We start from the raw sequence: 11,939 nt of genomic DNA on the forward strand, positions 1-11,939 counted from the left end.
GCCCCTGGGATGCTCTACTTTGACTCCTCTGGCTCCTACGCCAGCGCCTCAGGTGCCCTGCTACATGTGCCTTCCCTTGGTAGAGATTTCTTTTCGAACCCCAACCCAAAACTGTCCGTCCACATTTCCCAAATTGGAGGAGGGAGATGGGGGGGGGACGCGTAAAGATGACTCGGGTCAAACCATTGGAGGCTGGATGGGCTGGGAACCCCTGGGACCAAGCCTCAGCCAGGCCGCAGCCTCTTCCCTCCCGTGGAGCTGCAGCCCTCAGAGATGTCCGTCTCAGCGCCCTCTATGCCCGCCTGGAAGAGAAGACTGCCCTCGGGTTGCTACGGGAGACCTGCAGCCGCTCCCTCCTTGGGAAGAGGCGAACCTCGACAGCAAGGTGGGCCTGGGGAGGCGGCCTTGGGGCCTGTCTAGGCGCGGCCTCGGGTGCTTTCCCGGCCCCTCAGTCCCAGCACCAGTGAGCACTCCCTCCCCCTCCCGCGGGCTTCCCAGGCGACAGAGGGTCAGGCCGCCTCCGCAAAGGACCGACCACCAGGCACGGGGGGGGGGCGGGGGGGGCGGGGGGAATGGGGGATGGGTTGGAGGGAAGGCTCCCGAAAGGCAGCTCCTCCAAGGCGGCGTCTGGGCGCCCCGAGGTCCCGAGTCGGGCTCTGGGCGCCGAGCACGTTTTATTTATCCCTGCAGAGGATGCTGGAGGACAAAAGAAATATTTGGACGTCAGAGCTGATTTATATTTTTGGAAGAGCTACGTTTCCTTTTCTGAAGAGAAGCGAGCGCGCCCCATATCCTGAGCGCAGCGGGGAGACAGGAGGGGAGTTTTGATGCTCGAGGAAGTTCATCCATCGCGGCTCGGGCCCCGCGGGGTTCGCTGCCCCGGGGAATATTTATTTATTGGAGGGGGTAGGGCAGGAGGGGAGGAGGCGAGCCAGACGCGAGAAGAAAGCCCGACTCGGCCGGTTTGGGACCCCCAGGGCGCCTCCAGGCCCGCGGACCCGCAGCCGGCCGGTCTGGCCTCTCCGTCGTGGCGGGGTGCGTCCGAGGCGCGGCCTTGCGACCTCCGAGCGCGAGCGTTTGGTCGATGCCTCCGCAGCCCTGGGCGGGCACCCTCCTTCCTTCTGCTCCCGCCAGCCGGGCCTGCCCAGCGTGCCACCCACCTTCTTCCCGAGCTTGGGAAGCAGAAGCGGGGCACGGGGCCTCCCAAGGGGGGGCTGCAGAGCAGGGGCACAGCAGGGTGGGCGCAGGGGAAGGGACTTCGAGCTCAGGGTGCCTTCGGGCTCACTCCTAAGACACAGCCTGGCTCCACGGTTTCTGTGTCATCAGCGGGGGTTCCCTTCCAGCAACCCAAGCCGCCTCACGGTGGTCCTGCAGAGGGGCACCCCACCCACACTTGTTCCGCTTTTTTTCTCCCAAGACTGGGAACCGGTGGGACAGGCTTCCCTAATTTTCCTTCGGCGCTGGAAGCTGCCTGTTAGGAGTGGCCGTCCCGGCCATGGAAACCCTCCTCGCAAGCCCCGGCCTTCATAAACGCAGCCACATAAACGCAGAAGGCTGTCCACGAGGCCCAAGGCCGGTCCACTGCAGAGCCGAACCGGGCAGACGGGCCGGCTCCCGGGACCACCCCCCAAAACGCGTCTCCCAGGGTAGGAAGCTGGGCCTTGAAGCCCGGGCAGCCGCAGAGGTGGGAAGAGGTGCGGCCTCCTGGGAAGGGGCTTTGGCAGGCTGGACCCCTTTTCGCCTCTCCAGGCACCGCTGATCCCGCCAAGAGGGTGATCAAGTCTGCCCACCGCCAGGCGCAGGGGATCTGGGGCCCATCCGCGGATCTCTCAGGAAGGTGGCTATAAAAAGAGCCCTGCCCGGAACACAGGCGTTGGAGAGCGGAAGAATCTATCTAAATAAACATTTGGAATTGGGTGGCTGCTTTCAAACCCGGAGGTCTGGGGCCTCTGGACCGAGGAAGGTGAACAGACGTCCACAAGGGTGTAAAATTCCCGCCGTTACCGCTCTGGCCCAGGTGCCCTCTCCAAGCCCGCCCTGGCGCCTCCTCATGGCCTCGCGGCCGCGGACGCATTTTCTGTTATAAATAAGCATCTCTAGCTTGGCCTCTGGGGCGCTTCCCCACACAGGCTCACCCCCTAGGCCTCAGCATGCAGTGCCCACCGCTGTCTGGAAAGGCCTCTCGACACACACGTTAACTTTGTACCAAAGCACAGACTGGACAGGGTGGCCGCTTTGCGTCGGAGTTCTGCTGGGCTGGGGAAGGAAGGGCGGCCGCGGGGCCAGAGGTGCCCGCAAGGGGAGGCTTCAGAGGGCCGCCAACAGGGTGGGTCTCTCCGGTGGGTAGCTGGTTTAGTCTAAGCCATTTCGTGTAAAACCCACGCGGCAGGGGAAGCACGCTAAGAACATAAGACGTAAACCGCAATAATGAAGAGATTTCCTAGAATAAAACGCCGATTACAGGACAAAACCTGAGAAACCCAGGCTTCCTGAAGTTTACATTCCCCTGCGCTGGAGCAGGGGCGGGACCTTGGGGTTTGCAGCAGAAAGGAATCCGCGGCCCAGATGGAGACAGTCTACCCGAGGGGTCAGCTCAGGGTATTTCTGAGAAATACAGGGGCACCCCCCAGTATTTCTGGTTAACTGAGGAGCGCCTGGCCGGATCTGCAGTCATTTTAAGGAACCATACCTTTCCTTCCCATAAGAAAGAAGTCAAGACTTTTGTTGTTTATAAGACAGTGAAAGTCAATCAGGAAGAACTCCAAGACAGGGCAGCCTCCCGAGCAAAACTATTTCACAGACAATCACAGCTTTTTCCTTCTCAACCGTCTCCCACGCAGAAATTCAGGTATTCCTGCCAGGGACAGAGAGTTTGACATAATCGGTTATCGCGTGCATTCTCACCCAGGAGATCTGTATAAATCAGTAATTAAGACAAACTTCTGAGACTTTGTTTTGCTGCCCCATAGTGGAAGCAGCAGTGGATGGAGACCCCAGCCCTGAGCTGCAGGCCGGCTCTGTCACTTGCCCACGTGCGACTTTTGGCAAACCGTCTGACCTTTCTGAGCCTCAGTTTCCTTATCCCTAAAGGGGAAGGTACCGAGACCATGTGGCGGTCCCATGATATGAATGTAAAGGCTTATGCCCGTGAAATCTACAAGGAACAAATTTCTAGACTTGAGGGGTCTCTGCCAGGGGAACAGTTTCCACAGGCAGAAGGGGGGTCTCCGAGAAAGTGGTCTGAAGAAGGGCCCCTTCCTGCTCAGATAACTAAGAAGGGCACCGACCTCCGGACAGTCCTGGAGTACAGGGCAGCACTAAGACCCCTGTGGAGAGGGGCTCCAGGTCTGCAGACCTGCTCTCCAAAGCCTGCTGCCTGTCCAGGACCTGCCTGGCCTTCTGGAAGGCTGCCCAAACTATAAGTGGGCATTTCTTGCAAGTTCAGAGGGTTTAGGTAAAATGGATACCACTGTCACTTGGATGGGAAGGGAGATTTTTAAAACCCTTGATCACTGAATCAGATAAACTGGTAGAAACTAAAAATGTATAGAGTTTTCGGGTTTTAATGAGTATCTGTGGACCCCCTAAAATCCCAGGCAAATTGAGAATATTTTTTTTCTGGAGGAAGGCTCCATAGCTTCCATCATATTCTCAAAAAGACTGGGAACTACTGGTGTGTAAGGTCATTACTAGCCCTGCCTGGATTTTAGGGTCAGTGCTTTTTATTCTTCACTCTCTGGGTCTTAAAACCTTTTAGGGCCTGAGATCCAGGCCCTAGAATTCCCAGGCGCAGAAAATCAGAGAGGGTCCAGTGCCAGCGATATGTCCACTTGCTGGATTTTTCCCAGATCCAGTGCCCACCACCCCCACCTCCAAATGAGATGATTGCCTTCCTGGTCCCTCTGCTTCTCAGCTGGGCCAGTTCTCTTCCCACTGCTTGCACGCGCGCACGCGCACACACACACACACGCACACAGAAGTCTGTGTCAGGGGAGCTCCTCTCAGATACTCTGTTCTCCTCGCTCCAGCTTCTATCGCATTTCATTATTTAGTGAACACTCTATTTATTGAATACTTCCACTTCACCTATAAGTTATTCCCTGTAAAATGACAAAAGGGACAAGAGAAAAAAATACCATGAAATTAATGGGGCCCTATCAAAAAAAAAAAAAAAAAAAAAAAGCTCACCAGTCACTCAGAAAGGAATTCTTAGAAGTGGAAACAACTGCAAACCCCCTTCCCCAACTCAACCAAAACATCCCATCCGGAAAAGAGCGGCTTGTTTCTTTTTTCTATTGGAAATGAGCAGTAAACTGAGTTCATTTGGGCCGTGTTTTCTTAGCTGACTCGCAGCTACAATCAAGCCATTTTGGGACACATTCCCATGTAGGTACCAGCGGTGCTCTGGAGGAAGCTGTCGACGCCTGTTCAGCTAATTTAGGTTTTCTTTGTCTAATTACACTGGAGCTTAGGGAAAAGGAGCCGGGCTCAGGGCAGTAAACTGACACTCGGTCTCTGTGTGTGGTATCCAGGCAGGGTTTGATGGAAAAAGCCTGCTTCCACTCAACTTCAGGTCACTGTCTGGGGCCAGCCCAACCCAGCCCCCAGCCTCCCCCTCGCACCCCTCGCACCCCTCCCTCTCCTGCCCCACCGGCACACCCGGCCAGAAGCAACCCCAGCACTCCTGGGCACGCAGAGCGGGTGCAGCCCCAGGGCCTGCCCCGGGCCTGTTCCACCCGGGGGCTCCGGCTGCCCCCCTCTCCAGACCTGGCGCCCTCTCCCTTTCTCCCCGCCCCCGCCCCGACTCCCCAGCCTGCCCAGCGCGCGCGCTTGCACCCCGGTCCTTTCTGAGCAGCCGCAGAGGGGCGCCCGGCCCCGCCGCCCCTGTGGTCCGCGGTTCACAGCACCTCCCCTGGGGGCCTCCCCCATCAGCCCCGTGCGGCCCCGGAGGCTCCCAGGCCTCCTGTTCTCCTCCCACTTCCAGCCCCGTCCCTGGTCAGACGACGTTTCCTTGCACGTGTAATCCAATAACTAACTGTCCGGTCTCACCGGGAGTGATTCCTCCGAGGGCACATCCTCTCTCCCAGCCTGACTCTCACTTAGATGGAGAGGACCCAGGCACACTGGGTGGGGTGTCGTCCCACGGAAGCCAGCCTCGAGATGGCAGGCACGCTTGGGTGGGCGGCACGGGGCCTGGGGGTGTAAACCCCGTGACAGCTGCACACCCCTTCAGGACTGAGTACAAATACAGCTATCTCACTCCTGTCACTCAGCGCGGCCTTCTTTCTGCATTTCGTACAAAACATCAAATGGCAAACGGAAAGGAAGTGGAAACAAATGCAAACAGGAGTCCTATTCGACCACGTTTCCAGGGTCTCTAAAAAGGAGAGTCTTTAAGGAGCCTGGCCTCTGCCCTCTGCTAACAGCGGTGGGAGCCCGCAGGCCCGTCACAGGAGAGAGGGTTGGCACGTTACCTTTGGGCGTCGCGGGCACCCCGGCGTGTGGCGGAGGCGGCAATGTCTAAATGAGCTGACAGACGGTGTCAGTGCGGGCGCAGGGGCAGCGGCTAAGGAGGTCTGGCGGCGGCACCCGCGGCAGCACCACTCGGCCGGCCCAGGACCGGCCGGGGGGGAGGAGGGGGAGGAGAAGGAGGGGGGAGGAGGGGAAGGAGGAGGGGAAGGGGGAGGGGAGGGGAGGGAGGAGAGGAGGAGGGGGAAGGGGGGAGGAGAAGGGGTGGGTCCGCTCCGCCAGGGGCGGCTGGCTTTGGGATGGGGGGCAGGGGTGCTGTCCGGGACTAAGAGAAGGACGATTTCCTAAAGTCTAGGGGGCCGAGTTTTGCGGGGCGTGGTGGGCGTCTTCCCGTCACAATGTGAGTCGGCCTGCGATCCCGCGGTTTGAAAGGGGGTGGGTGGGGGAGACGGAGAGCATCCGAGAGAGGAATTAAAAGGCCGAGGGGGACCCCGGAGAGCGAGGAGAGAGATAAGCGAGGGAGCGGGCGGCCGGCCGGGGGGGAGGAGTGAGCGCCGGCCCAGCGCGCCCTCCCCGGGGCGGCGGCGGAGGAGGGGGCAGGGCGGGGGGGGGGAGGAGGGCGGCGGGGGAGGGCGCGGGAGGGAGGAAGTCCGAGAGACAGAGCGAGCCGCGCTCCTGAGGGGAGACGTCGGGCTCGTCCCCGGGGTCCCGGCCGCGGTCCCCGCTCGCTCGCGCAGCCGCCCGGCGCCCGGCCGCTCCGGCTCCGCGGCCCGGAGGCCGCCGCGCAGGCCGGGCCCGAGGCCCGGGGAGGGATGCGCGGGGCGTCGCCTCCGGCCCGCGGCCGCCGCCAGAAGCCCCGGCGGAGCTGAGGGAGGCGACGGCGGAGCGCTGGCTCGGAGCGGCCGCGGCTGCAGCCCGGGCGGCGGGCTAGGGCGCCCACCGGGCCTCTGGGTCGACCGCGCTCCCGCGCCTTCGCGCCCGGCCCCGGGCGCGCCCCCGCCGCCGGGCCCCGCTCCCGGGCCCCCGATGACCTCCGAGGGCGGGCCGCCGCCGGCCCCGCTCCGCCGCGCCCGCAGCCCGGGCCCCGGCGCGCTCCACGCCGCCCTGATGAGCCCGCCGCCCGCCGCCGCCGCCGCCGCCGCCGCCCTGGAGGCCGCCTCGTCTTCGTCGTCGTCCGCCTCCTCCTCCGGCGCGGCCGGCGCGGCCCCGAACGCCTGCAAGAGCGCGGGCGGCGGCGGGGGCGCGGGCGGCAGCGGCGCGGGCGCCAAGAAGGCGAGCTCGGGGCTGCGGCGGCCCGAGAAGCCGCCCTACTCGTACATCGCGCTCATCGTCATGGCCATCCAGAGCTCGCCCGCCAAGCGCCTGACGCTCAGCGAGATCTACCAGTTCCTGCAGGCGCGCTTCCCCTTCTTCCGCGGCGCCTACCAGGGCTGGAAGAACTCCGTGCGCCACAACCTCTCGCTCAATGAGTGCTTCATCAAGCTGCCCAAGGGCCTCGGGCGGCCGGGCAAGGGCCACTACTGGACCATCGACCCGGCCAGCGAGTTCATGTTCGAGGAGGGCTCGTTCCGCCGCCGGCCGCGCGGCTTCAGGCGGAAGTGCCAGGCGCTCAAGCCCATGTACCACCGCGTGGTGAGCGGCCTGGGCTTCGGGGCCTCGCTGCTGCCGCAGGGCTTCGACTTCCAGGCGCCGCCATCGGCGCCGCTCGGCTGCCACGGGCAAGGCGGCTACGGCGGCCTCGACATGATGCCCGCGGGCTACGACGCGGGCGCCGGCGCCCCGGGCCACGCGCATCCGCATCACCACCACCACCACCACCACGTCCCGCACATGTCGCCCAACCCGGGCTCCACCTACATGGCCAGCTGCCCGGTGCCCGCCGGGCCGGGGGGCGTCGGCGCGGCCGGGGGCGGCGGCGGCGGCGGGGGCGGCGGCGGGGACTACGGCCCGGACAGCAGCAGCAGCCCCGTGCCCTCGTCCCCGGCCGTGGCGAGCGCCATCGAGTGCCACTCGCCCTACACCAGCCCCGCGGCGCACTGGAGCTCGCCCGGCGCCTCGCCTTACCTCAAGCAGCCGCCCGCCCTGACGCCGGGCGGCACCCCCGCGGCCCCGGCCGGCCTGCACACCAGCATGTCCACCTACTCGCTGGAGCAGAGCTACCTGCACCAGAACGCCCGCGAGGACCTCCCAGGTAACACGGGGCCTGGCCCGCCGGCGCGTCGCCTCTAGGCCTCCCCGCTCTGGGTGGCCGAGGCCCAGGGGAAGCTGGCACCCTATGGGGGGTGGGGTCGGGGTCACTGGGCCTTCCCCGACAGGCTTGGCCCCTGCCGGGCCTCCGGAATTTTCACCCCGAGGAGGATGGAGTCAAGTGCCTGTGTCCTCGGGCTCTCCGAGTGTCCTCACGGACTGCAGGGCTCCAGTCTCAGGCCTGACTTAGCTTAGGGGGAAGCCTTGTGGCCTTAGGGGACCTTGGCCAAGGCACTGTGGCTGCTTTCTTGTGTCGTTTTTTCAAATTGGTTTTGCTGTGCTTTCACCCAAAAGTACATGTCCAGAAGGGAGATGCTCGGTACCTGCCGTGTGCGTGGGGAGGGGCTCCGCTGGGCGAGGGTTGAGAGGAGGGGAAAGGAGAGAGGGACGCCAGGAAAGCAGAGGGGTTCCAGGACCCTGCACAAAAGGAAAGTGTTGCCAGGGAGGAGAGGCGCCAAGCGGTGGAGGAGTCTCCTGCCTCCCCCCACGGTGGACCCAAGTTGATGACACATGGGTCCGGCCTAGGCCAGCAGGACCTGGGGCCCGCAGCGAGCCTCCCCTGAGAAACGCCTGCCCGTTGGGCGCCCCTTGTCGTGTTGATGGTGTAAATTGTGTTGGTTGCAGATTTTGAAAATTTATTGACTCGCCCAAGGCGCTGAAAGGTGGGAGGGGACAGATGGGGGTGGAGGAGGGAATTTGAATATTTAGCCAGGTTTATGGGGACAGTGGAGATAAACCCTTACATTAACCCCTCGTAGGCAGGCTGGTCTGCCCGGCAAGCGGGGGCTCTAGCTGACACTCACCCGCCCCGATTAGAAAAGGGTTCGCAGGACGACGACACCTACATTACATGTTCGTGCATCGGTGTGGGGCAGAGCGTCAGGGAGAAAGGAAGTCCAGAAATGGGCGAAAGATGTTGGTTCCCTGGACGGTGAAATTTCCCAAAGAGGCCTTTTAAATGCGGGTCTCAGAGGTTAACTAAACAAAGACAGTCTGGGCAGGACCACACCGGAGAGGATTTTAGCCTGACTTAACCCACTGAGAGCGGAGTCTTGTTCAGTTTTATGGGAATTTCAACAAGTAACCAACACAGACGACCCTCCCCTCTTATTGTTTTTTAATCCCCCTGGGACGGGCTGTCAATCACCTCTGAGCCCTGGCGGCGCGCTCTGCGCTCTCCCGCCCATCCGCTCCCCTCCCGGCTCCCCGCTCCGCGCTCTCGCCGCCCTGCTCAGCCGCAACCGGGACTCCGAGGCGGGTTCGTGAAACTTCCGCGGCTGCCGTGAAACACTTCCCTCAACGTTCAGAATCGCGCAGAAAGAGCCTTCTGACCGTTCAGTGAGGCCGCCCTCGCCCCACGCCACACACCGGGCGCACGCACGGGTCCCAGAAGCGCGGGGACCCTGGAGCACGACTCTGTCTAGAGGAGAAGCGACACTGCCTCGCCGGCCCCCCGGGAGCTCGCGCGCCCTCCGGACCGAGTCTGGGAGCCCCGAGGAGGCCATGGCCCGGCCGGGACGCTCTGCTTCTCCCCAGCCCCCAGCCGTGCTCTGGCTCCCGCCCCCTCGAACGCTCTTCCCCACGGGGCTAGCTGGCGTCTCCCAGGCCGGGCCGCGGCCGACCGAGAGCCCAGGGCCCCTCGAGGAGCGGGGAGGCCGAGGAGGTGCCCCGAGCGCGCGCTCCCAGCACGACGCCTGCGCGGCCCAGGCCCGCGTGCTCGGGGAGGCCCCTCGGCCTCTCTGCCTCCTGAGAACCTTTCAGGAAGGTGCTGGGCTCTTAGGTCCTTCGGTCCCATCAAAGCGCCGGGCCCGCCGTCTAGAGATGCGGGAAGCGCCACCGCGAGGTGCTTTAACGCGGGGGTAAGCACACCTGCGCGGCAGCGACGGCTCACGTCGGGGCGCGCGTTTGGCCACAGTCGGTGTTGCCGGGCGCTGATCGCGGGGCCGCCCGGTGGCTCAGCGAGCGCTGGATGCGGCCGGGCGAGGCGCCGCGGGCCGCTGGGTAAGGTCTTCGCGCGCGCGGAACAACCCGGCCCTGCACCCGCGTGGGCGGGCGGTCCCCGCCGCGCACGCGAGACTAGAAAGGCCTCGGGGAAAAGGGCCCAGCCCAGCCCAGCCCCGAGAGAGGCCCGGGCCGGGAGAAGCGCGGGGCCCAGCGAGCCGGAAGCCCAGCCAACTGCGCCCCCGGGCCGGAGGCGCCGAGAAAGCAAAAGCAAAAGTCGGCTCCCGGAGGCCTGGCTCAGGCCCGGGGAGAGGCTGCGGGCCGGCCCTGCTCTCCCAAAGGCTCCCCCCGCGGCAAAGGGGCCGCAGCCGAGCTCTCACCCAAGGGCAGGCCCTGCTCCGGGGGTCCCGTTTTCCTCGAGGCGCGACCCACAGAGATGCGCGCGTTTGTTCTCGGTCTTTCTCTGGCCGTGGGATTGTTTTCTGTCACCCCCCTGGTGTGCAGAGCCTGCTCCTCGGAGCCGGCTAGTTGGTTGGGAAATAAGGCAGGGGGGCTCGAAACCAGAAGCGAGGGAGACCGTGGTGTTTCGGGGGCAGGGGCTGGGCCTCAGCAGCACCGGCTGGAGCCCTGCGGGCAGGGACCCGGCGCAGGGCCTGGGGCCAGGGACTGTTAGAGCCCCGCCCAGCCTCTGGGAGTAACAGACACCCGGGCACAGAGCGCCTGGCCTCGCGGGGACTATGCTCTGCGGCCCCGTGTGAACCAAAGGAGACCCCGACCCGGGATTCCAGAGTCGGCCTTCAGTTTGGCCTTCAGTTTGAAACTCTGAGAAGCTTCTGGGGCTGGGTTTCCTCTCCCAGTTTTACCGCAATCGACAAAAAGACAGGCCAACCCCCTTGGAGTCAAAAGTTGAATTAAGTTTTCCAACATTATGTGCCCTGTCCTCAGCGGAAGAAACGTTTCTGAAAAGTTTTCTTTTCTCCCTCCTTGCAGTGGGGCTGCCCCGATACCAGCACCACTCCACGCCGGTGTGCGACAGGAAGGACTTCGTCCTCAGCTTTAACAGCGTCTCCTCCTTCCACCCCTCGGCCAGCGGCCCCTACTACCATCACCACCACCACCAGAGCGTCTGCCAGGACATTAAGCCCTGTGTCATGTGAGCGGAGGGAGGGGCCGGGCCAGGCCCTGTCGCCCCTGGGGCGAGGCTGAGGTGGACTCCCAGAGCAGCGTGGCTGCACGTAGCACATCGGTCACTTAGCCAGAGTCCCCAGGCCAGGCAGGCATCCTGCACTGATGTTTGTCTGCCGTTGGCAGAAGGATAGCCCCAAGGTAATGCCCCGAATTCGTGCAGGCTCCCAGAGAAGGGAGAACTCCGCTCCTCGGCCGAGATGGTGAGGACTCACCACGCGGAAAACACAAGCATGGAACTCTGGGGGTTCCCTTGCCTTCAGTAATCAGGGTCTGAAACACGCAGAGGGGCTGTGTGTGTGTGTTTCTTTGTCTATGGAAAATGTGTGTGCTTTTCTGAAAGGCAGTGCCGAGCACAAGATTTCAAGAAAGCCTCATCTTGTTGCCTGGCTCAGTGGGAGAGCTGTGTTTTACCAAACACTACCTTTGGATACAGGTGCCAAAGAACATTATCAAGGAAGTATTTAGCAACAATGTGTCTAGTTTAAAGTGGTCTTCAGTATTGTGACAATACAACGTTTTTTACAAGGTTGTTTTCTACCATCATAGTTTAAAGGTATTTTTATGACCTTCGTGTATACTCACACTTTGCTTGTATTTTAAAAGGAGGATATATTTGCACTTACGTATACTTTTACAGTTTGCCAAACTATTTTGATGTAAAATTTTTTCAATAAAATGTATATAACAAATAGTTGCTGGGGTGTCTCTTTCCCCCACGGGCATCCGATCGCCATGTCTCCTCACCAGCGGGCAGTGCAACTCTACACTGGGCGGGCTTTTTTTTCTAAGTCATGTAATTGACGTGGTGTGGGGTCTGCGCCTTGAGCAGCACAGGCGGGGCTCTGATTGTGGGTCTTCTCAGGAGAGAAAGAGAAGAAGAAACATTTTCTATTATTTCTTTCCTTCACCCTCGCTCTTTCTGGCTAAACAAAAAACAGAAGGTGAAAGGAGCTTAAAAGAAAACCCAGCAAGATAAAGGCTTGAGGAAAGCAAGTTTCGTGCCCCCCTTGTTGCCTTTCTTGTGCACACGGCGAGTTCTGCCCTTTGCTCTTTCCTTTCGCCACCAGCACAGGGTGCAGTGATGGGGCAGAACA

General features: G+C 62.2%; 1 protein-coding gene across 1 annotated transcript; it reads left to right on the forward strand.

Annotated features, from left to right (window-relative positions):
• The first annotated feature begins 6,265 nt into the window (after positions 1–6,265).
• Positions 6,266–11,570, forward strand: FOXF2 (forkhead box F2). Its single transcript, XM_022586525.2, has 2 exons — positions 6,266–7,660; positions 10,648–11,570. Exons 1-2 carry the CDS (start codon positions 6,496–6,498, stop codon positions 10,812–10,814), a joined length of 1,332 nt encoding a protein of 443 aa, XP_022442233.2. The 5' UTR covers positions 6,266–6,495; the 3' UTR covers positions 10,815–11,570.
• The last annotated feature ends 369 nt before the right edge of the window (positions 11,571–11,939 follow it).

Source organism: Delphinapterus leucas, chromosome 10 (genome assembly GCF_059928025.1).
Source record: "Delphinapterus leucas isolate spDelLeu-1000000601 "Yukka" chromosome 10, BTC_Dleu_Yukka2, whole genome shotgun sequence".
NCBI lineage: Eukaryota > Metazoa > Chordata > Mammalia > Artiodactyla > Monodontidae > Delphinapterus > Delphinapterus leucas.